Genomic DNA, 26954 nt, shown 5'->3' on the forward strand with positions numbered 1-26954 from the left:
GCCCACTTCATACCGTTATCGAATAACTTCATAGCCACCACTCTTGCAGCTATCTTCCTAAAGGATATATACCGCCTTCATGGCCTACCCAAATCCATCACATCAGACAGAGATCCATTGTTTTTTAGTCAATTTTGGACACAACTATTCAAACAGCTTGGTACAAAACTCCAACACTCGAGTGCATACCACCCGCAAACCGACGGTCAAACGGAAGTAGTTAACAGGTGCCTCGAATCCTATCTCTACGCATTCGTCCATGATGAACCGCGTACATGGCAACGATACTTGTATCTAGCAGAGTTTTGGTACAATACCAGTTTCCATTCGGCAATTCAAATGACCCCTTTCAAAGCAATGTATGGAAGAGATGCTACGCAAATCCATGATTATACACCGGGATCAAACCTCATAGCCTCCATTGATTCTTCCCTATTGGAACATCAACAAGTGCTCGATTTGTTGAAAGAATCTTTACAACAAGCACAAAACAGGATGATGAAGCAAGCTAACAAAAAACGGATAGACAAGCAATTTGAAGTTGGTGACTTGGTATACCTACGCTTACGTAACTACAGACAACATTCTGTCACGGCACGGGATAACCAAAAGCTATCTAAACGTTTTTTTGGACCTTACAAGATCTTGGAACGAATTGGTCCCGTCGCTTACCGCTTGCAACTTCCACCATCTTCTCGTGTCCACCCGGTCTTCCATGTCTCATTACTAAAAGCTAGCCACGAGCAAACAGTGTCCGAAGAATTCCCAAGTGAATGGCTCTCCGACGCAACCATCAAAACACCAAGTCCGGAAAGCATTCTCCAACGTCGACAGATGAATGGTTGCACACAACTTCTGGTCAAATGGGCCAACCAATCCATATCAGAAGCAACCTGGGAAGACGAACAGGAGCTCACACTACGTTTTCCTGAATTCAATATAAGACTCGAGGACGAGTCCAATTTCAACGGGGAGGGAATTGATACAGCCCAGCAATTACCAGTCCAAGCGACAGCCCAACTTCCCCAAGCAGGAATACTCAATCAACCCAAAAGACCCATCAAGAAGCCTATCCGATTTCGGGAGTGAATCAGCTTTGTTTACCAAGTCAAGGCAGTTAGCTAGGATGCTCTTTCTTTATTCTGTTTAGCATGTGTTCCTAATAATTGGGTTCCACTTCCAGGAGTAACCCACGTCTAGAGTAGTTGCTATTCCTTTTCTTTCCAGTAGTATTTAAGTAATGTAACCTTGGTTTTAATGATATTCAGAAAATTGCTCCAGTTATTGTTTCAGTTTCTAATTTCTTGGAGGTTGACCACCTCGAATACGGTTCATACCAGAAACATACACAAAATTTACATCAAAATGTAAGCCAAACTTGAATTTCTATTGACACGTATATAAATAAGCAAGTAAGATTATTTTATAAAGATAACATATGAAAGTTCAAATAATAAAAAATGTATTATATGTGATCGACTCATACATAAGAATCATATATAAAACAAGCAAGGGCGGACGTAGTAGGTGTCCAGTGTGGCACCGACAACACCTACTTTTCTGTCCACAGTGGGAATTTTTTTGATTTTTTATCTATTTTTTCTACGTTGGCAACACCTATTTCAACCTCGGCAACACCTACTATTTATTTCTGCGTCCGCCCCTGAAAACAAGCACGCAAACGTAAAAAAACTTATGTCGCAAAACTTATAGTCAAGCTATTGTAAAACTTATAGTCAAGCTACCGGAATGCGTTAGTTTTTGGGATCGTGAAGTACAAGAGAGATTTGATGTTTGATTCTATTGTCTCGTTTTATTTTAATTGGTTTTGTAGTAGGAATCGTAAAGTTAGGAAAACTATAATCGGGTGGCTTCAAAATCCTCTCATGAACTAATTGTTCTCGTTTTGTTTTGGCAAACTGCCAGCTAGTTTTTTTTTTTTTTTTTTTTTTTTTTTTTTTTTAAATTTGCATTGCAGTTCCAAAAAGAATATATATTATCAGAAATAAACACAAAATTTAGAAAATGAAGGGTCGAAGGTAACAATATACAAAGTGCAAAATTGAAGGGTAAAAACGATATTGTAAAAAGTAGAGGGGTGTAAAATGTCATTTTATAGAATAAGGGTTAATAGCAATAAAACATAGAAAAAAAGGTTTAAAATGGAAAAATAAAAAAGTAAAAAGGAGGGGGTGTAAAATGACAATTTATATAAGAGTTAATAGCAATAAAACATAAAAGAAAAAGGTTTAAAATGGTAAAATAGGAAAAGTAAAAGGGACGAAAACTAAAAGAAATGGCCACCCACATTTGTCTTTAGAATAGATATAATGTCATTACAACTACGGTATAAATTAGAGATGGAAATGGTGCGGGGTTGATCATCCCTGTCCTCATCCCTGAGTGTCTAATCTCGTCCCCATTCCTAGCCCTATCCCCGATGGATGTGGGGAATCAAATCTCCTCTCTTTTATATTTTGAGTTTTTCCCCGGCCCATCCCAACCCATCCCCAATCTATCAACATAATAAACTCAATTTATACAAAAAAAAAAAAACAAATTTAATTAGTGATCAGAATCATATGCTATAAACAGATTCTGTTTACATCAATCATAAAGTTTTACAAGCATCAAAACAAAAAAGTGTCGATTTGGTATACAGATCGACGAATAAAGTGACGATTGATGAACTCTTGAAATTGGAAACATAATTTGGTATATGGACTCTATCTCTAATGGTCTATATAGATCAATTCATTTTAATGGACTTAATTCAAATTTTATATATATATATATATATATATATATATATATATATATATATATATATATAGTCATCAAAGCGGAGGCGATGCGGGTTGGAGATTATTATACCCGGCCCCGACCCCATCCTTAGTTTTAGCTTAAATAGGGATCCCCGTACCCGGTACCCGTTTTGGCGGGGAATACCCAATCCCGATCGGGGCAGATCAACCGGGTTCCCCACCGGATCGGATGGAATTTCCATCCCTAGTAGAAATTATAATAGTATCCAATATGTTTACATGTGATAATAAACATTGCAAGAAGAATATGAAGCTATATAATAAAAAGGTTATTCTCAACATTCTCCCAATTAACATGTTCTATAATTATGGTCTAGTCAATTTCATCTAAGGTATAAAAAAGCATATTTAGAAAAGATTTCTATAGTTTAGAAAGATTTCTATACTTAGATTATTTCAACATTTTCCGTTTAAAAATAATATTAATTATGACCTACTGATGATGAACTGTATACAAAAATATTGTTAGTTGTCGCTACACTCATTAAATTTGTATAAAAGAAATTTGTCACTAGTGTCTTAATAAATTGTAGCGTCTTGATAAACCCTAAACTTGTCATTAGTGTTTTGATAAAATGTGCTCATTACACACAATTTTTCTACGGCTGATATTCATCCTTTAATCCATCGTTGACAGTGATACTCGCTCTTCGAAGAGTGATAGGCTAGTGAATTTTTTATTGGTAACATCCAGTTCGATAAAATAAAGTAAATTTTGTATATTTGGAGATAGAAAGAACGACATTTGAAAAAACAAGATACTATATTGTAATAGAGTAAATGGATTATTATGAATTAAAACGATACTATAAAAACGTATTTTTGTTTAGGACCTATGTCTACAAAAGAAAATGTTTAGCCACCAAAATGAAACACAAATGACTAACTTAACTGATAAACTTTCTATACCTAGCCATAAAGAATTAATCGAAACAAAAAGTTATTTAAGTACTCGGATGGATAAAAACTATTTCCAGACTAATTTGGAACATTGGGTCAAAGTTTAATGGTCTTTTCGATTTTTCATATTTTTTTGGTTTGGTAACTTTATTTTATTTAGTTATAAACTATAAAATAAAGAGAAAATTACAAAATTTAACTTAATTTTATAAACTTAAAAAAGAAGTTTAAGAAATTAATAACCATTGAAATAACAAATAGACCTTCATGGTATATGTGGTTTCTTCACTTAGAGTACAATTTTGGGTTATACATACAATTTCATTAAAAATATAAAGAAAGTTGTTTTTTGCCATTAGGAGGAAATCATAAATAACATTTTGAGAAAGATGACACAACCTATATGGGTAATTGGGTAATGTTTTGTTTTTTTTTAATATTTTGTTTATATATATATATATATATATATATATATATATATATATATTGTTAGGTTATTTTGTTTTTACTAACTATTGTGTGCCAGAATGCATAGATCTGGACCATCGGATGGAATATAATCAAATGTCATGATTTGAGGGTCTATGGTAGTAGAAAAGGATAACATGTACCATATAATCACACAAATTTCAGCATAAGGGCATTTTAGTCAATGAACCTATATTAAAAAAGTAAATTTTCGGATTTTTAGGGATGATTAATTCATTTATTTTTTAAAAATCTGAATATTTTAAATTAATTCAAATTTAAAAATCCGATTTTATTCTGTCAGAATGATAGAATGTCAACCATAAACTAGTGAATGTATTTTTCGATTTTATTCTGTCAAAATGGCAGAATGCTAAACATAAACTAGTAAATACATTCTGAAAGAATACACAAAATCGATTCTTGAACTAATAATATATCAAAAAATTACATTGTATGATTGTGATTCATTGAATAATAACAAACATTCTGAAAGAATAAACAAGTATAATTCTTAAAAAATAACAACATTCTTAAAAAATGAGTGTGATCATTCTTTAATTCATTCTTCAACCCTTTCCCATCAGGTCTTCAAGCCATTCTTGAAGCCTTTTCTACCAGAAATTCATTGCTAAGTAATTTGTAGTGATACACTTGTAAAACCTGCACATTAAACATACAAATAATTAACTACAATTCTATCAGAATACAACAAATAATATTCTTACAAAATAAACTATTCTGCAAGAATATTATTTAAGAATTTGTATTATCAAGAATATATCCAACAAACAAAATAAGGAACTAGCATCAACCTATTCTGACAGAATAAGGAACTAACATTCTTCGGGTTCCATGTGTTTCTTCTCGATATGTTCAATGTATTAAACTACAAATTCTGACAGAATAAGGAACTAGCATCAACCTATTGTTATGAAAATGCCATCCAACCCAATCTAAATTGAGTTATATAGTTCTGAAAAGAATAAGGAACAAAGTGAAGTAAAAACATTAATGATTTTTAACTATTTTTTCATTGAGGCATTTTATCAAACACGTAGTGTGCTTCTTCAGTTTCTTCAAAAAAATTAGTGATAGTCTTACCAATTTTGGCAATCAAAATTGGGTTTTGAAATCTGGAAAACATAATTCACAATCAAAAGTTAAGTACTTTTGAGATTATGTGCACCAGTATCAGATGTCAATTTGAATTACTAGCCTAAAAAAAATTAAAAGTACCTGGGATTGAAATTATTTGGTGGCGACGCCCTTTTCATCTTTAGTTACAAGGGTTTAATCGTGTGAAGAAGCGGAGCAGTAGAAGAAGCCAACCGTGAGACAAGATAACTTATAAGAGGGAGAGATTGAGGACTTGGAGGACATAAGGGGAAGTTGTGTTGGTCATGACTGCCTGAAACATAATCGAACCATTTTATAAGTAGCGGAGGAGACGAGGAAGAGGCTACACGCGTTTTCCATCAATTCTTGTGACAAGTTCCCTCCACCACTATCATCACCGATGATGATTGATCGATTAAAGAAAAAAATGAGTTTATGAAAAGAAAGAAAATCTTAATAATTGATTGGAGAAGGATAATTACCTGGTAATGAGTTTTGAATCTTGATGATTGATTGTAGAAGAAGAAGCAGAAGACGTGGATTAGAAACGATGATAAGTTAGATTTAGGGCTAGGGTTAAGTAGTTGGTCAAAGAGATTTTTATGGTAATTCCCATTAATTAAGGGATTTTATTTTAATTATCATTCTAAAGTTACATAATTACCCTTATTCAATTTTTTTAATTATTTAATTATTCCTCAATTCCTATTGGTGCATTCAGTCACACAATAGTTGTCAAAAACATTTGAACCTAACTCTCTCTCTCTCTCTATATATATATATATATATATATATATATATATATATATATATATATATATATATATGGGAGGGTTAATGCGAAAATACAAATAATTTACGAATACGCGGAAACAAGAAAAACATATGGTATTGTGTCACCTCAACATTATATTTTGGAAAATAATTCATCCAAACTTTGAAATACATGATGATAATCGATGATAGATGAGAAATTGTTTTATATTAGCAAAGTATGATTTTTAACATTTTTATTATAAAAACGTGAATTTAAAAATGATTAAGGACGTGAAAAAAATAATTATTAAAATCGTCTTGAAGTATATATTATCATAACACCATCCAATGTAAACTTACTATCTTTAATTTATTGATAATAAATTTATTTTTTTATAGTACATATGTTTGATTTTTATAAGATAAAATTTGTTTTCGCGTTTTCGCAAGATATTTATATTTTCGCATGAACTTACTTATCTCTCTCTCTCTCTCTATATATATTTATATATATATATATATATATATATATATATATATATATATATATATATATTTCTTGCAAAATAGTTAAAAAAATTTAATTAGGTTTATCTTTTTCACTAAAATAAAAAGAGATGATTCTTCTATTTAAAAAAACAACTCATCTATATAAATTATAAAATATAGACATGTTAACTTATTTGTAGATAATTAACTTATATGATAACAGTAAAAATGTTATATTTTATAGAATCAATTTGTTAAGATGAAGAATAATGTTAAATATTGATTATTAAAAATAGAGAAAATGACAAAAATAGCCATTTACACTAATTGCATTACAAAAATAGCCAAAAAAAATCGAAATTACAAAAATGGCCACCCATTTCGCAGATGAGAAGGTCCCATCTGCGAAATGGGCTTCTCATCTGCGAAAGTACAAGTACCTAAAGCACAGTTGTGCTTTAGGTACTTGTACTTTCGCAGATGAGAATTTTTTTTTTAATTTTTTTTCTGTATAAATAGGGTTAATTTCGCAGATGGAATAGGGCCATCTGCGAAATCCTCTGAGCCTATCTGCGAAATGGTGTATTTTTTCTATTTTTTTTTATTTTAAGTTTGACTATGAAATGAATTGGTTTGACTACGAAATCACGTTGCTGTATAAAAACTTTTGTAGAAAAAATATCATTTTGGTTGTTATTTGTTTAGGAAATACTCTCTACAATTTGCTCAAAAAATGATTGAATATTTGGTTTGTCTTGTAACCGGTGGGAGATGGCAAGTTAATGGAACTAATCTGGAATACATATGTCCACAGGGAGGTATTTTTGAACTCGCTTTGATATTTTCTGAGTATATTAGTTATAGTGATTTTGTATCTTTGGTAAGAAGCAAAATTGGTTTGTTAGACAAATATAGAATTAGTCTTCGTTTCCACCATCCTGAATTAAATTATTATATAGCTGTAGTTGAAGACGTGGATGTTAGAATGTTGATAAACGTAATCAAATGTAGTGGAGGAAGGGCTGTGAAAGTGTTTGTGGTGGTTGATGAAGTTGAGGAGGTTAATGGGGGTGGTGAAATTGGAAACCAACTTGTTGGTAATTTATGCAGTTATAAAGGGAGCAACGATCCGATAGGTACTTTCAATACTCCTAGTGTACCTCAGTTTCACAGTGTTGCTGAAAATGTTAATGTTAGTTATTCACCTATTCACTATGTGGATCCTGAGAATTACAAGTCTGTTGGTGATGATGATGTTGGTACATATCTTAATCATGTGGGTGGTCGTTGTGATGATGTTGCTGAACAAGAAGTTAAACTTATGAATATGCGTGTGGTAGATAAAACTAAAAAGAAAAAAAAATTCAACTCAAAAAAATGAAAAAAATCATGTTTACGGGCATTATGTTGATGTTGGTGATGTATGTTTAGATATAACCGAGCTACAAAGTAATTCTGATAGAGATGAGTTGGGTGATGAAGTTAAAGCTAAGTATCCCGATAACCTTTTTCACGGTATGCCCCCTGTACCAGCATGGCCAGTTGATCTTAATGAAGATATCCCAACACAGATGGTAGACATTAATCTTCAAAAGATTCAATGTGAGAGTATATTTAAAAACAAAGAACTTTTAAAGCGGTGTATTGGTAAAAAATGTCTTCGAGAAGGTTTCCAGACGAGGACAAGTAGATCCACCAAATCAAGGTATGAAGCTGTGTGTGTTTCGAAAAATTGTTCTTGGTTACTAAGAGCAAAAGCAATTAAAAATTCTGATGGACTTTTCCAAGTGAATAAATTTGTTGATGTACACACATGTTCTTCAACATTGTTGCAACCTAATCATCGACAAGCAAACAAATATGTTTTGGGTGAATATGTTGCTGATGTTTTGGCTGAAGACTATAGTAGAGTTTATCGGGGAAAAGAAATTGTTAATGATATGAATGCTCAATTGAATATCAATATCTCATACCATCAGGCATGGCGTGCGAAGCAATATGCATTGTTGTCGTTAAGGGGTACGAAAGAGGATTCTTTTACCAAACTTCCGGTGTATTGTCACAACTTGGCCAAACATAATCCGGGTACTGTCACACATATTAAAACAGATGCTGATGATCGCTTTGAGTTTTTGTACGTCGCACTCGGTTGCTCGGTTAGTATTATCATGTCCTAATTTTTTTTTAATATTTATTTTGGTGTATTTGAATAGATATACAATGTATTGTAGGTACGAGCTTTTGTCAATTTTTGTAAGCCGACCCTAGTAGTAGATGGAGCTCACCTAAAGGGCGAGTTCAAAGGTACCATGCTACTTGCAGTTACTAAGGACGGAAAAAATCAAATATTACCGGTTGCATATGGTATATGCAAAAATGAGTGTATTGATTCTTGGACATGGTTTTTTCAAAAACTACATGATTGCATAGGAAATATGCAGGAGCTTACAATTATATCTGATAGGTCTCCATCTATAGCAACATCCGTAGCCAACATTTTTCCTCACGCTCATCATGGAATATGTGGTGTCCATTTGTATTTCAACATAGTATCTAAATTCGGCAAGAGTAAGACGGTTAAAGGAATTTTTTGGGAGGCGTGTAGGGCGTACACAGTTGATGCTTTTGATGCTGCCATGGATGTTATGAAAAAGACAAAAGAACTAGTATGGGAGTACTTAAAAAGTATAAATCCAGAAACCTGGTCAAGGGCACATTTTAAAGGGAACCGATACAATCTTATGTCGTCCAACAGTGCGGAGTCTATAAATGCATTATCTAGACACGCACGTAAGGTGCCAATAGTTATGTTGATTGATTTTTTTCGTGCTACAATGCAACAATGGTGGTTTCAAAGACGTAACTTTGCAGGTATTACGTGAATTTGTAATATTAATGTTTTATTAGTTTTGATGTTATTGATCTTAACTTCTTCATTTTGGCTGTTTTTTTAGCGGAAGCAACAACAACACTTACCCCTTGGGCGGATGAAGTTGTAAAAGAAAACAAGAAAACTTTTACGAAATGGGATGTTCGCATGATCTCAAATACGAAATGCGAGGTCAAAAAGGGGGCACAAAATGTGATTGTTGATTTTCAACATATGACATGTACATGTAGGCATTGGCAACTTGATGGGATACCTTGTGGTCATGTCATAAGATGTTTAACAGTGAACAATTACCAAGACTGCTCGAGGTTTGCATTAAATGCTTACCTTACCGAAACACTGAGGAAAACATATGAGGAATCAATAAACCCTCTGCCGAAGCCATCCGAATGGGAGATCCCCGATGATTTGATGATTGTTAAGCCACCTATAATGGATAAACGTCAGCCAGGCAGGCCAAGAAACACAGACCGCATTCCATCCCAAGGCGAGGGTCCAATTATAAAAGAGTGTTCTACATGTGGTCAACTAGGACACACGAGAAATAATTGTACTGGAAGGGCGTCTGGTAGCAGAGAAGGTCACATAATTTCTACTCCAGAAATGGCATATAATATTGGTGGTTCAGCGGGTTGCTCACAAACCCATAACGCTGATTTTGATATAAAACAACCTTGAAATTAAGAGTAATGACAAGTTGTTAGCTTATTATGTATTGTAATATTTTTATTAACTCTTACAAGACATTGCTATGCTCTCATATTTTAGTTAATTTTGTTGATTATAACAATGAATGAAGCCTTTATATTATAAAATATAGTTTGCAGATTTATTTTAACAGTTACAACATGTTATTTAAAAAAAACAACAAACGGTCCTTTGGCAACCTAATCTGTTTCATGATAATATTACAACAACTTTATAACTAATTTTTAAACTCAGGGAACTGCAACGGGTACTTCTCTTTCTCCATTGTTATATAGTCATCCCTAATTCTCATTTTGTCTTCGAAACGATCCTTTTTTACCATAATGTGTATCAACTGCTCATCCTTCTCAGCAAGCCGTTTTTCAGTCGTTTTGATTGCCTTCTTACTCTTTTTTATCCAATCTTTATGCTCTTTGATTTTGTTTTTATTGAGGTCAATCCATTCTTGAGCTTGTTTGCATTCCGAATCTATATCATTAGCAAGTTGAGTGAGAAGTCGGGATGACTCTTTGTCCTCTTCTTGTTGTGCTTCAGCCTTCTTCAATTCTTCAAAATTTTCATGTGACATATATGGCCCGGCTGAAGAGGGTGTAAAAAAAGGGTCTACCGAATCACAGTAGTAACAATCTACTTCGTTGCATGAGCAAATTTCGAATTTGTGTGAGGAACTCATAATAAAGTCGACATTGTATTAAACTGGAGTAATAAGTGGTATTTATACATACTAGACAGTAATGAGATGTCCAACTTTGAAATGACTAGACGGTAATGACAAGTCACTGTAGTAACCTGCACATCCCAGTGGGACCCTTAAGTGACAAGAGATAAATGACAGTTTGACATGACAAAACACTGCATAAAGCTGAAAATGGTAGTCCAAATATTACCATTTCGTAGTCAAAGTATTAATTCATAGTCTATTTATTTATATAAATAGATGTTTAAGATCTATAAACCAAACACCCAAATCACCTAAACGAAACAAATTCCCATTATTAGAAATGTCGTCAAATGCAGCAAGTTCTTCGAATGAAGTACCTGGTTCCAATTCTGAAAGGCCATGGACGACAAACGAGGTGTTACTTCTAACACGATGCTGGCTAAGTGTTAAGGATGGTGAATCGTTACTTGCTCCCCCGCATTGCCTAATTGGTGATGAATGGAGTCGCCTCACATCTTTGTTTAACCATGAGATGGGAGAAGGACAAAAAAGAGAAAAATCAGATGTTGTTACTAAGTGGACGGATGTAAAGGAAGAAGTGACATGGTTCAATCGAGCATGTAGTTATGCGAAACGTAACAATGTTCGTTATCGTGACGAAGAAGAGTTCTTGGAAGTTGTTACAGAGTTTTACATCTGTGAGTATGACGACAGAGACTTCGAATACGAGGAAGTTTGGAAGGTTGTTAGAGATAAACAATATTTCAAGTAGACCGCTCTAATTTGTGTTAAGAATAACCCATGGACTTGTGTTTTACGTTAATGCTTTGTTCGTATTATGTCGTTGTTTTTCATGTAATTGTTGTGATGTTTTTAATGGTTCATGGAATCCTTGTTACTAATGTATTCTAATATATTGTGATAACTAATGCAATGGTCATTTATTAACTCAAGTTAATGATACGAGTTGCTCATATAATAAACTAAAATAGATTTTAAACAAACGAAATACATACGAAATACATCAGAAAAACATGAAAATAACCTAGTACTCAAATAATAAACTAAAATAGATTTTAAACAAACGGGATATATTTCAAGATATTCCAAGGGGCTTCAAACTGGAATTCCAACCCGTTACTTAATGACTTGTATTCCTCCTTAGCAGCTTCCAAGATGATATCCTCAGTAGCATTTAAACGTGTGACGTCAATTTTGGTATAAAGATCGTTGAATAATAGAACTTCGGTTTTCATTTCATACCATCTTGCTAAGATGTCTAGTTCGTCACGATCGTTTCTTGTAGTCATTCGGTTTTCAGCATTGAAAATATTTGTTAAACGGCTCCAAAACATTGGATCGTTCAACTTGCTTGTCTCGTACACATGAATATAAGCATGTGTAAGAACCAAGAACTCTTCATTGCTCCATGATATAGAAGTCATTTGGATTGAAACAAAGAGAGTAGAATCTAAAAAACAATATTTGAACAACTATATTGGTTAATTTAATAAAGTATTGCATGTAATTTAAGGTCAATTTATAATAGTTTCTACACAAAATCGCAGTCCAATCTTCTAATATGTCTGCAATTCATAGTCAAAATTAACTGACGAATGCAGTGTACTATACTTATAACACAACAGATCACTGTTCGAGTTGACAATTCATCCCCGGTTGAATGACAACACAATACATTGTTGTTTGAGTTGACAAGTCATTGCACCAGGAAAGTAACGAGTCGTTATAAATAGATTTCAATATCCGTTGTAATTGTATTCTATTACTTCCCTCCTTGCAATTATGGACTCACCACGTATATGGAGGAACGCAGAGGAGGTCGCTTTGGTTCAAGCTTGGATTACAAATGTAGAGGTGGATTTTCCACCGGGTCCCCCACAAGTTCGTGCTGGATCATTTTGGTCTCGTGTCTGTCATTTGTTTCACCATTTAATGAACCGCACTCAATATTGAAGAAGAAGAGATGTCAAAGCGAAGTTTCTGGATATGAAAATGAAGGTGAAACAATTTCAACGTATTTATAACGAGTTGGATAACGAACATGCAAATACGGATGAAGACATTCTACGGCAGGTGGCTTTGGAACTATACCGTTTTCAATATGATGGTAGCGAGTTTACCCACTTAGATGCATGGAATCTTTTAAAGAATGTCCCTTATTTTTAATATGCATGTTGGTTAAGTTAATTGTTTTTCGTTATTTAAGTTGCTTGTTGTTGTATGTGTCTAGTCGTTACTATTTAATAAACGTCCATTTCTTTTAATGTATGTTGTTTCCTCAATAGCCAATATTTAGAACACAATAAAATATAAATGGGGTACATAAATAACTAACACATAATACGACATAAAAAATAAACTGGGTACATGGATAACTAATACGTAACACAACATTAAAATAAAAACGGGGTACATAAAAAACTAATACATAATACTACATAAAACATAAAGGTGCTACATGAATAACTACTGCATTGAGGGAGGTAACAGGACCACCGTTTCATTTGGTATTTCCCAATGCTCATATGATGGTATACCATTCACCAACTCAGATCCATATGCAACTCGATACACATAATTAGTAAACTTGTAATCAACCATTCTCTGAATGGACTCAGATGTACGGGTTCTTAGACATGCTATAGCGTGGCCACATGGTATACCGCTTTTTTGCCATTTACCACAACTACATACCCTTCGTTCAAGTAGTACGTTGCTGGTGGCAAAAGTGTCATCGACTTCAAATGTATCCCCATACAAACGTCTTGCATTACAATTATAAGACTTGTTGAGACTTTTTTGAACCTTACTCTCAACGTAAGGGGTCAACCCACCAGACAACCTCCCTGTAAAATTTGATATTTTAATAAAAATAGCAGCATAATAAAAAAAACAAAATATAACAATCTCCCTTACCAGCCAGTTCGGCCCGTTTAGCATACTTTGATTTTATCGACGTGGTGGTTAACTCAATTATCGTTGTTATAGGAAACTCACGTGAGGATATAATTTGCAAAATTTCAGGGACGTCAATCGATTTAACATTGTAACGTATTTTTGGGAAAAATGCTCTTGTCCATTTTGAAATTGGTATATCGTCAGGCCAGTAAATTGGACTCATAAGCAAGGTGCAGAAATGTGGTTGCCTACATGTACTTTGCAACCTTTCCAAACACAAGTAAAAATCATCAACGCTATATGCATTGCATGATTTCCAAAACAACGATTCGACTTCCGTATTGTTATGTCCGACAGACTCACGTATCTTTCGAGCTATATCTTTAGGACAATATCCATGATAGGAATCCGGGTAGGCACTCTCAACACCAAAGTCTATGTTACCACACAGGTTGCTTATGAAACCAACCTCTATGTCCTCACCTAAACAATCTCTTAACCTCATCATGAACCATCTCCATGATTCTTCACACTGTAAGGTTCCCAAACCAATTGCTAAGAGTAGTGGTTCATGATTTCCATCTAAAGCCACTGCGAAGTACATTGTTGTCAGAAAGCTCCCAAGAAGGGGTAAATAACCCACATATATCAGCGGTATCATGCACCTAAGGAAGGTACGAATCTACATAAAAACGAACACATATTAGTGATAAGTAACAACTAATCGAGATACATTACCATGAAATATTGTATAACTCAATAAAAGAAGTATGTTATACCACGCAACCTAAAGCCACAAAACAGAATTGAAAGCGGTTGGTATCAGTTTTCTTAATGGCTGTGAAGGTATTAGGATTTGTTCTTTGAAGGTTATGCAAGAAAATTGGTAGTTGAGAAAAGGTTCTTTCGCTGTAACTACTCATTTTCAATACCGATGATTGTGCTCTACAATGATCACACAAATGCAATTATAAATAGAAAATATTGTATCTCTACTGATCAAAATTCATAGTTTAACCTTTTAAATTCATAGTTGAACATTTTGAATTCATAGTCAAACCAGTTAAAATTAAAATAAAAAACATATCAATAAAACAATTTAAATATAAGAAAATTTTTATACCCTTATTGGAGCCGTAAATCCTGAGACGGAATACTTTAAAGTTTGACCACGCTCAGGAAGTGATAAATAATTATGTATCTTATTCCATGTATCCTCAAGGTCAACACAAGTAAAATCCCAGAGATAGCTACCCCAAGCGAAGCTAACAAAACAAAAAAACAAAATTGATTATTATATAAATTATAACTTTAATAAAATAGAAATTTTAACGTAAAGAAAATATACCTATTCCAGAGATCCAAATTCTCAGCCAAATAAAACCAATCTTGTGGCACCCGATCGTTAACTTCTTTGCCCAAAAAACATTCACACAAAATGTATATCAAACATACTCTAACTGCATCAAAGTCGTCAAGTGCTAGGAATGTTTGATTTAAAATTAAACTTTTCAGGTCGCCGATTTTCACCGAACTATTAGTATGGTCCGGAAATAGCCGTTCACGCAGTAAACATCTTTTTTTACTGCTTATTAATTTTTCCGACCATTTTCTCCCAATGTTTTTTGGATACTCCCCAAAATTGAAGCCGGTAATCAAACAAAACTCTTCCGGCCCATAAACCATTTTGGTATTGCCTACTCGAAAATATAAACGTTTTATTCCATCTGGAGATAAAACAGGGTCCGGCCGGATCTGATGAAGGAATATTTTATGAAACAATAAAGCGTCCTCTTGTAAACGAGGGACATCAATAAAATAGCCAAAGACGGTATCTCTGAAAATAGCACGTCAGACATCATCTAAAACTTTAAATACTTCCCATATGTTACCGCCAAAGCCTTTTAGGTTCGCAAAGGCTTTCGTATTCATTAAACTAAAATGATGCTGCAAAAAAAACACAAAAACAAATTAGATAACTAAAAAATATTTTTTTTTAAATATATGATTACGAACTGCAAATATAATTTCTTAATTACTAATATATATATTTCCGATAAAAAACAATAACATACACATATATAAACAATTTTCCAAGTTATACAACAAATATATTTACGATAGAAAACAATATCATACATAATTATATAAATATTTTATTAAACATATTTTCAACTTAAACGACAAATATATCAACGACAAATTTTCAACTTAAACGACAAATATATAAACAATTTTCCAAGTTATACAACAAATATATTTACGATAGAAAACAATATCATACATAATTATATAAATATTTTATTAAACATATTTTCAACTTAAACGACAAATATATCAACGACAAATTTTCAACTTAAACGACAAATATATAAACAATTTTTATCTTTCTAATTAAAACTAACATTTTATAACCATATAAACAAAAAAATTTAAAAATACAACGACAACCAAACTAACAATTTTGCAAGTTATACGACAACTTTATACAAATTTTCAACTTACACGAAAAATACAAACAATTTCTAACAATATATATACGACAAATTTTCAACTTATATAAATGTTATACTTATACGACAAACACAAATAATTTCTAACAATATATATACGACAAATTTTCAACTAATACAAATGTTATACTTATACGACAAATATATATATACAAACGACTATTTTGCACTTTATATAAACAATTATACGATAAGAATATACAATATTTCAGGTTATACAACAACTAAAAAAACAACAAAAATAACACAACAAATAATACAACAAATGATAAAATAAAGAGATTGTTGACATTAAAAGAGTTAAAATCTAACCATATTTGCGAGATTGTTGACATAATCCTCTATTTTCTTCAAAAACTAGCAAAAATTCCGAGAGAAGCCCAAAGTTAGAGAGAGTTTTTGTGTAGAGAATGGTGAAAAATGAAAAAAAAAAAACGTTTTTATAGTCAAAACGAGGGCATTTCGCAGATGAGGAAGCAATTTCGCAGATGGGGCTTCTCATCTGCGAAAGTACAAGTACCTAAAGCACAACTGTGCTTTAGGTACTTATACTTTCGCAGATGAGAAGCCCATTTCGCAGATGGGAGCTTCTCATCTGCGAAATGGATGGCCAATTTTGTAATTTCGATTTTTCTTGGCTATTATTATAATACAATTAGTGTAAATGGCTATTTTTGTCATTTTCTCTTAAAAATACATATAGTCATTTATTCAAATTACTATCATTAATTTGACATGTAATTTATTTTTTGTAAAATGAAATTGACGGTTCCAAAGAAAAAGAAAAGGATAATGGTGGTGGATGTGTAGTTACTCGGTCGACGCGACCCGACCCGAATATGTGCGACGCAAAGGAGCCCCCAATTTTCTCGTAGGGGATTTTTCCATTTAGAACTCATCAGCGGAAAACCAGATCTGCCGGCGTGCTTTTCCGGCGGCCTGTTCCGGCCGTCTAAAATTATTTTTGCTACAACAGATTATTTATCTAGATCTGAGAATTTGTGGTGTAATCATGACCGTTTCAGAAGATGAAGACGAACATCTAGCTCATTTTTTAGAATCCGAAGTTCTTTCAGAGATCTCCGATCAGGTAACACGTAATTCCTTGTTTGAAAATGATCAACTTGGGTTTTCGATCTTGTTATCTAGATTCTAGCTTTTTATGTGTCTGTGTGTGAAAAATTATATTATATGGTTAATTTAGTTCGTTGATCTAATATTCCGAGCTTAAAATTGGATTTTGGTGTGATATTCAGGAAGATGCAAGATCAGAGAAAGAGGAAGTGCGACAGCCGAAGCGGCTTCGGATGGAGCAAAATGGTGGCGTGAATAACAGAGTAATAAATCCAAGGAGGATAGATGATGGTTTCTTCAGCAGGATTCCTCCAGAGCTCTTCCCTCATATCCTCAAGTTTCTCTCCTCTGAGGTGGTGCTACTACTAACTGCTCCCTTTGATTACTCTTTTCTAAATACATGTTGAAATAGATCTATTTGATTTTTGCTACAAACTTTCAACTGCAATAAACTAATTCGGAAGTAACAGAAATTGAAAACAGGAAAGCGATATCAACAGATTATTATGTAACAGCTTTGTTTTGTGTTCATTCCTCTGATGGGTTTGATGATGATCTTGAGAAATTGCAGGATCTTGCTTCATGCTCATTGGTCTGTAGATTCCTAAACTTCGCATCTTCAGATGAATCTTTATGGCGTCGCCTGTGAGTAATTTCTGTCTCATAACTCCAACTACAATTATAAGCCTGTTGTTTACAAATTATCTTGATTATTGTATGTAGGTACTGTATGCGGTGGGGAATCTTGCCACCAACAAAAACCTTGCGTGATCGTGCTTGGAAGAAGCTTTATATTCAGGTAGCTTTACTAACTAAAACACAAAATTCATCATTTTGATATTTAAATTATACTACAATTTACTATTCCTCCATCCCTAAGTTGCTTACCTTTTAAAAGAAACAAACTTTCCCTTGTGTAGCGTGATGAAGAAGACATGGTTGAGTTTGTTAGAAACTGCCCGAATGAGTTCAAAGAGTACTACATCCAAATGCAAGTAGCAAAGAGAAGTCAAGCACCTCTCCCTTGTCAGGTGAATAAAGCTCATTGTTATTCCATTTAAGCAGGAAATTACAAGACAGACAATGACATGACATGACAGAACAGACTAGAACAGGTTGTACTGTGTTTGTCGTGCATTGGACTTAGACTGTGATTGATGTCAACAATCCTGGTCCCATTGTAATGCATACCAAACACAGTACAACCAACTATTATTGATTACACTTACACATGTGTAGTTGAAAGATGACTGGATGATTCTAGACAAATCTGTTGCTGATCAAGTCTCCATATGGAAGAAGAGCAAAGGACTAACAGACAAGGTGTTCTCTGATCACAATTGTTCAGGAGAAACCTGTTCTTACTATCAAATTGGAGATGTTTTTGTTTGCGAGACTACTGGATATGTTCATGGTACGCTCTGTTTCTCATCTTCATATGTTGTTGCAAACATTTTAATGATTATTACTTTGGTTATGCAGTGTGTGATGATACTTGCAAGGATGTTGTCCTTGATCCAGAAAATGAGCTCTTGGTTTGTACAATTTCTGGCCATTGTTTTGACCGATTGCTTTCTCCATCTGAAACTGGAGATATGGTAAGTTGACCTTAAAATACTTTCCTTAAAAAAAAGAGACATGATTTTATTTTTGTTGAAAATTATTAGGAAGAACAGCAACAAGTTGGTGTCACTGATGAAGCAGAACCATTCATGGGATCGGGCCGTTTTGGTACTAATTTAATTTTACATCAACTGGATTATAAATTGAGTAAATTACGGTTTCAGTCCCTTAGTAGTATAACTGATTTTTTGCAATTTTGATTCCAAAAACTTTCCCTTGCAATTTTGGTCTTCCTTTGAGGTTTTTGGTCATTTGCTTGGAACATGGACCCAAAATGTTACGAAAACCTCAGATAAGGACCAAACCTGCAAGAGAAAATTTTTTGAGGGCCAAAATTGCAAAAAGGTTACTATACTTAAGGACCAAAAATGCAGTTTACTCTTATAAGTTTCATGACTTATGAATATATGTTTGTTTATATATGTTGTAGCGCGGGCATACCAATTGGGTTATAACTGTGAAGATGAAAAAGAGCTGGAAGCTTGCTTGAGGTTCTGCTAAAGTCGATTTTGATATTACTATATTTTCTGGAATTTGATATTTAAGTGTTGTTAAATGATTAATATTTTCTATACGCTATTTTAAATTAGTTAGTAGCTTATAACTTAGTAAAAACAATAAAGGAATTGCCTGTCACTGTGAGCTTGCCATGTTGGATTTCACAGTTTATACTGAATCCCACATCCATCACAAAATAAACGGGTTTGAGTGAGAGATTTCAACCCGTTTAATTAAACGGATTGACATTTCACAAAACGAAACTTAAACGGGTAAGTTTAGGTTGAGAAACTCAACTAAAAAATGACCCGTTTATTATTATACAGGGTGATTTTATTTTATTTTCATTTTAATCTTTAGATAAATTGGAGAGACCCAAAACCACAACGGCAATACTTTATTTTTTTGTTTTTAATTTTTTTTTCTCACATACTCCATGCACCAACTTAACCACTCCTTCCTCATGACCTCGCGTCTTGATTTATTAACTCCTATTATTTCCACTATGTCCTCTAAACCTAACTGATATATTTGCCTTCCTGAATCCAACTCTTTCAACATTTTTAGTGTTTCAACTCAACATGACACAATGCATCTATAATGTCTAAACATGACACAATGCATCTATAATGTCTAAACCCTAACTTGTTAACTCCATACAAGCTTGAGATTAAATAAATCTGTTTACATGTCATAATTAATTGGGTAGGGTTTGGATCAAATTCTCTCAGCCTATTTAATTGTTAAACTTATTATTATTATTTGTGTAATTATACTGAACAAATATTAAAATATAACGATTTTCATAGAATTCAAAATTTGTGTAATGTTTTTTATTTATTTATTATTTATTTTTTGGAAAAAAATCGAAGTCTTAGTGGTTATTTTTTTTTCCTCTGGTAGTTAAACTTATTATTATTTCCAAACTAGAATAGAATGGTTTATATGGATATTGGTAAAGGAGCAACTTTGTTACATAAATTAGAAAAATAAAATAAAAACATTATGGTACAAGTGTGTAAAAAGTTTATTTATTTATTTATTTATTTATTATTATTTTTTCTAAAGCATACGTTGATAAAAGAAGTGAAACGTGATTGTACAAATTTGTACATAACCCTTTACATTTTGGTCAAGATTTCATTATTATTTGTAATATCCAACATTTTACATTGAGGAGTATAGGTTGTAATTTCAACTCATAAATCGATATGTTTGTGTTATATCTCACTTTTAACACCTCCGATGTGTAATGCCCTTGGCGCAACAATATTTTTCTTGGCTCATCCATTCAACATACGGTGCAACAAGGTTCCCTTGTTGCTCCATATCACTCCAAAGTGCTCCAAACCTTTTCCAGATGCTCCAAACCCCATTCTGTATGATCCGTTCCTTTGACACTTGATCTATTCATTTCTCAGATGATCCGTTCCTTTGTCACATGCTCCATGAACTCCAAATGCACCATTAAGTTCCAAGTGCTCAAAATGCTCCATGAACATGATCTAAATGGTCCATGCTGAGCATGGTCCAAATGCTCGAGTCATATTTAACATTTCTTACATTTTGAAATTTGTTAAACAAAAAATAAATTTAGTTAGCATTTAGATGAATTGACCCACATATTGATCCGATTAGACGACTCGATCCACTAGATCGACTATCATTGATACACCTGACAATGGAGCGAGTTTGGATCGGATCACCCTTGATTCAAACCCATTAAACAATTTTCAAATGTTGATCCAAATCCGACCTGTAACCCTCAAGGTTTTGAATAATTAAACTCATGCCCTTATCCACTGGATCAAATGCATTTCAACCATTTTATCTGATCCATTTACAATATTAAGATTAGACTATAATTATGCATTACAACGCATATAACATGAATGACTAAAACAAGACAACATTCGTTCCGAAACAAACTTCAATTATAGTTTAATAACGTTTACAAAACAAAAAAATGTCTAATATTACAAACATGCATTAGAAAAATATAGACATCAAAATGGATCTTCAAAAAACTCAGCATCCCACCGACCCACTCATTCATAGATCACCTGAAAAAAAAAATAATCACATATAAGTATATATTAAACTAATTAATGGAAAACTTTAAGTGATTTCTAAAGTTAAAGAAATACTTTCTTTTGTTTCTTTGAGGTTAGTCAATCTTGTGTAGTCACCAATGTTTCTACAGTTTCACATATTTATTTATATAAAGAGTTAACTGTAATTCGATCATTAGAAACTAAAGTGGAAGTGGAATGATCTTACTCCTTGAGTCCTCTACAAAACATGTACAAGTGATAAATATATAATTTATAAATAAGAATTTATATTTTAAAGTTTTAGATATGACGGATCATAATCGGATCGGATCGATAATGATCCATACCGTACCTTTTTAATAAAATGGTTAATGGGTAAATGAATCATGATCCAAAATCATTAACTTTACACGGGTTTGAAACGGATCAGGGTCAAAACCCGTTCGGTTGAGAGGTCTATCATTGGATCGTATAAATGAATCAGAATACAAATATGACCCGACCATTAACAACAGCCTAACGTGCCGTGATGAAGAGGATTATTCATGGACAATTACCAGTTAGCGGGTATATATTGTTACGTATAGTATGATTCAGGGACTGTTGATGCAATCTTTCCCAAGTAAAACTAAAGCAATCCCCTCCACCTCCAGAACCCTAGCCTAAGCAAATTGTGCGTGCGTGTCTGCTGGGGTTCTACCTTCACTCATCATCGTGTGTTCCAAACACACGCCGAATTCTTTCTTCTCACAACTGCAACTGTTCGATCCCTAGCAATGGCTGATCGACTAACGCGTATTGCCATCCTCAAAGAGGACCGTTGCAAGCCAAAGAAGTGTCGTCAAGAATGTAAAAAGAGCTGTCCTGTCGTCAAAACTGGTACAATCGCCTAATTCTTTCGTTATCGAATTTGGATTAGAAACCTATTTTGTGTTTTCTGATGTTGTCTTTTTGCTCTGATGATTTAGTCTTTGATGTACTGATCTGTGTAGGGTTTAGTCTTTGTTGTAATTGAGATTCATTTGTATGATTTACCTCTGGGTAGATACCGCTGCACAACTTTGTGGATGCCGATCGATTTATTAAATAGTATAGTGGAATTGGGTTTGGGGGGGGGGGGGGTATAACTTCTTTTGGTTGTATGGTTTCTTTTCTAATTGATGGTAGCTAAAGCTTTGTTTGGAAGTAAATGGTGAGTTTGAGAAAACGAGAAATGGGATGTATTTTAGGTCAACTAACAGTTTTGAGGGTAAATGGTGATGGTGTTGTAACATTTCTGAACTTGAGATGTTTGAAACACTTATATGCATTTCCTTTTGGCAGGTAAGTTGTGTATTGAAGTCACTTCTGCATCCAAGGTGGCATATATCTCTGAGGAGCTTTGCATAGGGTGTGGTATATGTGTTAAGGTATGTGTACATTTTGATACCCTTTGCTTGGCTTTTTGTTTCCATACAGCTAGAACATGATATCCTTTGCTTTGTTAATGTAGAAATGTCCATTTGATGCAATTGAGATCATCAATCTACCAAAAGATCTGGATAAAGATACAACTCATCGTTATGGGGTCAACACCTTTAAATTACACAGGTCAACAAGCCACTCTGCTTCTTTACACTTGTGTTGCTGTTTACATTGGCCACTGACTTGATAAACCTCTAATGGCAGGTTGCCTGTCCCAAGGCCTGGACAAGTTCTTGGTTTGGTTGGCACAAATGGAATTGGGAAGTCTACAGCTCTCAAAGTTCTAGCAGGAAAATTGAAACCTAATTTGGGTCGTTTCAATGTAAACCTCTTGATCCTTTATGGTATATCTGTTTACATTCTTTTAATATTAATTAAGGCTTCATTTATTCTTCCAGAACCCTCCAGATTGGCAAGAAATTTTGACCTACTTCCGGGGATCAGAGTTGCAAAACTACTTTACACGTATTCTTGAAGATAATCTAAAGGTGCTTTCTACTTCATTCGATTTATGTTGATATGATTATGTTTTACCATTTTCTAATTGTATTTGTTGTATTGAAATAGGCTATCATAAAACCTCAGTATGTTGACCATATCCCAAAAGCAGTTCAAGGGAATGTTGGGCAAGTGCTTGATCAGAAAGATGAGAGAGATGTGAAGGCAGAACTTTGTGCTGATCTTGAGCTTAATCAAGTTATAGATCGTAATGTTGGAGATTTATCTGGTGGAGAGCTTCAAAGATTTGCAATTGCTGTTGTTGCCATACAAAATGCAGAGATTTATATGTTTGATGAGCCTTCCAGTTATCTTGATGTCAAACAAAGGCTTAAAGCTGCACAAGTTATCAGATCCTTGCTTAGACCCAACAGGTTATTCTCTACTTATTTCTTCCTATTGCAGCATTGTTGTTTAGAAAATGTACCCAATTATATCAAAACAATTGTCACTGCTTTCATACAAAAAAGCTTTAAAGTAAAAAAATACTGACATTTGGTTTTACTATTTTAAGATATTAAATACTGAGAGAGTTTCAATTTCAGCTATGTGATTGTGGTTGAGCATGATTTAAGTGTGCTGGATTACCTATCAGACTTCATTTGCTGCCTTTATGGGAAACCTGGTGCTTATGGTGTTGTCACACTACCCTTCTCTGTCCGAGAAGGAATTAATATATTTCTAGAAGGATATGTGCCTACTGAAAATCTTCGTTTTCGTGACGAATCCCTTACTTTTAAGGTAAACTTTTCATAGCGTGTTGTTACAGTTTCACCATTTTCTTCTGAATCCGCTTTTTATTTTTATGGAATAATAGGTGGCTGAGACTCCACAAGAGACCGCTGAAGAGATTGAAACATATGCACGATATAAGTACCCATCAATGGCTAAAACTCAGGGTGGTTTCACACTTAAGGTGGTTGAGGGTGAATTCACAGACTCTCAGATCATAGTAATGCTTGGTGAAAATGGAACAGGGAAGACAACGTTTATCCGTATGCTGGTGCGTGTTATTACTATGTGTTTACTAGATTTTGATTACTGGCTGGGTAGGTAGGTGGCTTTATATTATATAGATGATGATGAAATAAATTATAAATGTGTAGGCTGGTTTGCTGAAGCCTGACACTGTGGAAGATTCTGATGTGGAGATACCTGAATTTAATGTTTCTTACAAGCCTCAAAAGATCAGTCCCAAATTCCCTCATTCAGTCAGGCATTTGTTGCATCAAAAAATTCGGGACTCTTACATGCATCCTCAGTTTGTTTCTGATGTCATGAAGCCTCTTCAGATTGAGCAGTTAATGGATCAAGAGGTTGTTAATCTTTCTGGTGGTGAATTGCAACGTGTTGCTTTGTGCCTGTGCCTTGGCAAGGTAAGAATTTTCTCTTCAATTTTTTTGCATCATTCTACTTTCATTTCATCTTATACTGTTTTGATTTGTGTTTTGTGGGCTTTGTTTATGTTTCAGCCTGCTGATATATACCTGATAGATGAGCCGAGTGCATACCTGGATTCTGAGCAGCGTATTGTGGCCTCTAAAGTGATAAAGAGATTCATCCTACATGCTAAAAAGACTGCATTTGTGGTTGAACATGATTTCATAATGGCAACCTACTTAGCAGATAGGGTGATTGTTTATGAAGGGAAGCCATCTATTGATTGTGTTGCAAATTCACCTCAGTCATTATTAACCGGAATGAATCTCTTCTTATCTGTAAGTTTTCTGTGTTGTTAATAATAAATATAATAGTATTTAATAGAATGGGAATTCATCATATATTTGTTGTTGTGGTGCAGCATCTGAACATCACGTTTAGGCGGGACCCAACTAATTACAGGCCAAGAATCAACAAGCTTAATTCAACAAAGGACAGGGAGCAGAAATTTGCTGGATCTTATTACTATCTGGATGAATAAATTTCTTCTCTTGTCATTGCAGGGCAAACCCTACCCTACATGACTCCTAGCTCTGTCACATACATAGCATAGCACTTGTATAACCAGAGAGAGGCTTGAGCTCATCTTCCTTCAGTTGTTGAACGTGTTTGATGTTTGATGTTTGATGTTTGTTTTGTTTGAAAAGAGAGTTTTAGATCATATAGCATATGCAAATGCTAATATACTTGTTTTATAGTTTGTAATTTCCGGCTTCCTCCATGATTGCTTTACTTTACTTTGAGCACATGTTTTTTTTAGCCGGAGGTGATGATTTTTGAGATGACTGATGATGATGTTTGGAACCTCTTTCTTTTCTTTGGTCATGTTTATTTATTTTTTTGACGCTTAAAAAGATATTTCCAGGTGAGAATGAATAGAGTAAAAAACTGATATTTTATTTTTAAGCTTCATTTGTGTTTTTATCTCTCTTTCTTTGGGGATGTTTGGAACCTCTTTCTTAGTTGTACAAATATGGTCTTAAATATCATTTATTTATCTAGATAATATTTTATTAGTCTTATTCAGTTGGTGATAATTAATTTCATGTCAAACACATAATTCGGTAATTCCTCAAACTAGTCCAGATATAGGATTGGCTTAACTCTTTATAATCATGTATATATTCACTTTATCATACATATAAGTGCCAGCACAGTGGTTAACAATATAACATATCTTTTAATTTTTCCTGATTTAGTAACCTATTTGAAGTAAGCTTGTTTGAATATTTAATGTACATAATACACAGCTTATTTGTGTACAAGAGTTATGTAGATTTTACAAATATGTAAGATATAACAATACCATAATTATGTCTTACTTACATTTTGATCAAAACACAGTATATCTTGGAATGTAAGCAAAACATAAATTATCATCTAAACAACTCATATTGAATTGTTGTTGGACTAACATCAAAATGAGACATTGCAAGTGTACAACGCAAACATGTAGTTGCAATATCATTATCAACAATATTCTCTTAAATCAACTTGGATATATTATTTTAACATCAAATAAAATACCGAGTTAGCGTTAGAAATATCGGTACTATGATTTATTGTGGTTCGAACCAAACCAAACACACTCGCCCTACCACTTGTGGAGCTGAGCGCACTTTTCCGGATTTTCAATCCATTAAAAAATTTCTTAAACGTAAGGTAAAACACAAGCCTTTCACAAATCAAACCAGTTTTTAATATACTTTAAAATCAATCCACAAAACCTCCTAATTTTAGGCTATTATATTATTTCCACATTATTAATATACTTAATCAATCACTTCTGCACACATACTTTTCCAATTTTAACCTTTCCATTCAGTTAATTCATTTGGGAATTATCACACTTAATATTCGTTATCACTCAAACTGTCAAACATACATTTTCTGCAGTTGTGCTCCAAACTGATTTTCGTTTGTACCTTTTCATTATTATTATTTTTTTCACATTTCTTAATGTTACAAAAACCAACAAAATACCAAGCTTGTCAATGTACAAAGGGGTCACATTTCTTAATGTTACAAAAACCAACAAAATACCAAGCTTGTCAA

The 26954-nt window shown here is 33.5% G+C and overlaps 2 protein-coding genes across 2 annotated transcripts; both read left to right on the forward strand.

Annotated features, from left to right (window-relative positions):
* Positions 1-17086: 17086 nt before the first annotated feature.
* Positions 17087-19581, forward strand: LOC145058463 (F-box family protein). The gene is made up of 9 exons (XM_079006365.1): positions 17087-17338; positions 17505-17675; positions 17894-17967; positions 18046-18121; positions 18243-18353; positions 18562-18736; positions 18805-18920; positions 18990-19053; positions 19376-19581. Exons 1-9 carry the CDS (start codon positions 17261-17263, stop codon positions 19444-19446), a joined length of 936 nt encoding a protein of 311 aa, XP_078862491.1. The 5' UTR covers positions 17087-17260; the 3' UTR covers positions 19447-19581.
* Positions 19582-22129: 2548 nt separating this feature from the next.
* On the forward strand, positions 22130-25705 carry ABCE2 (RNAse l inhibitor protein 2). The gene is made up of 11 exons (XM_079004622.1): positions 22130-22376; positions 22821-22906; positions 22990-23087; positions 23166-23283; positions 23360-23449; positions 23529-23833; positions 24005-24200; positions 24277-24462; positions 24566-24835; positions 24932-25177; positions 25261-25705. Exons 1-11 carry the CDS (start codon positions 22274-22276, stop codon positions 25378-25380), a joined length of 1818 nt encoding a protein of 605 aa, XP_078860748.1. The 5' UTR covers positions 22130-22273; the 3' UTR covers positions 25381-25705.
* The last annotated feature ends 1249 nt before the right edge of the window (positions 25706-26954 follow it).

The sequence above is a fragment of the Lactuca serriola genome, chromosome 6, assembly GCF_051521515.1.
Source record: "Lactuca serriola cultivar US96UC23 chromosome 6, Lser_US96UC23_V15, whole genome shotgun sequence".
Taxonomy (NCBI): Eukaryota; Viridiplantae; Streptophyta; class Magnoliopsida; order Asterales; family Asteraceae; genus Lactuca; species Lactuca serriola.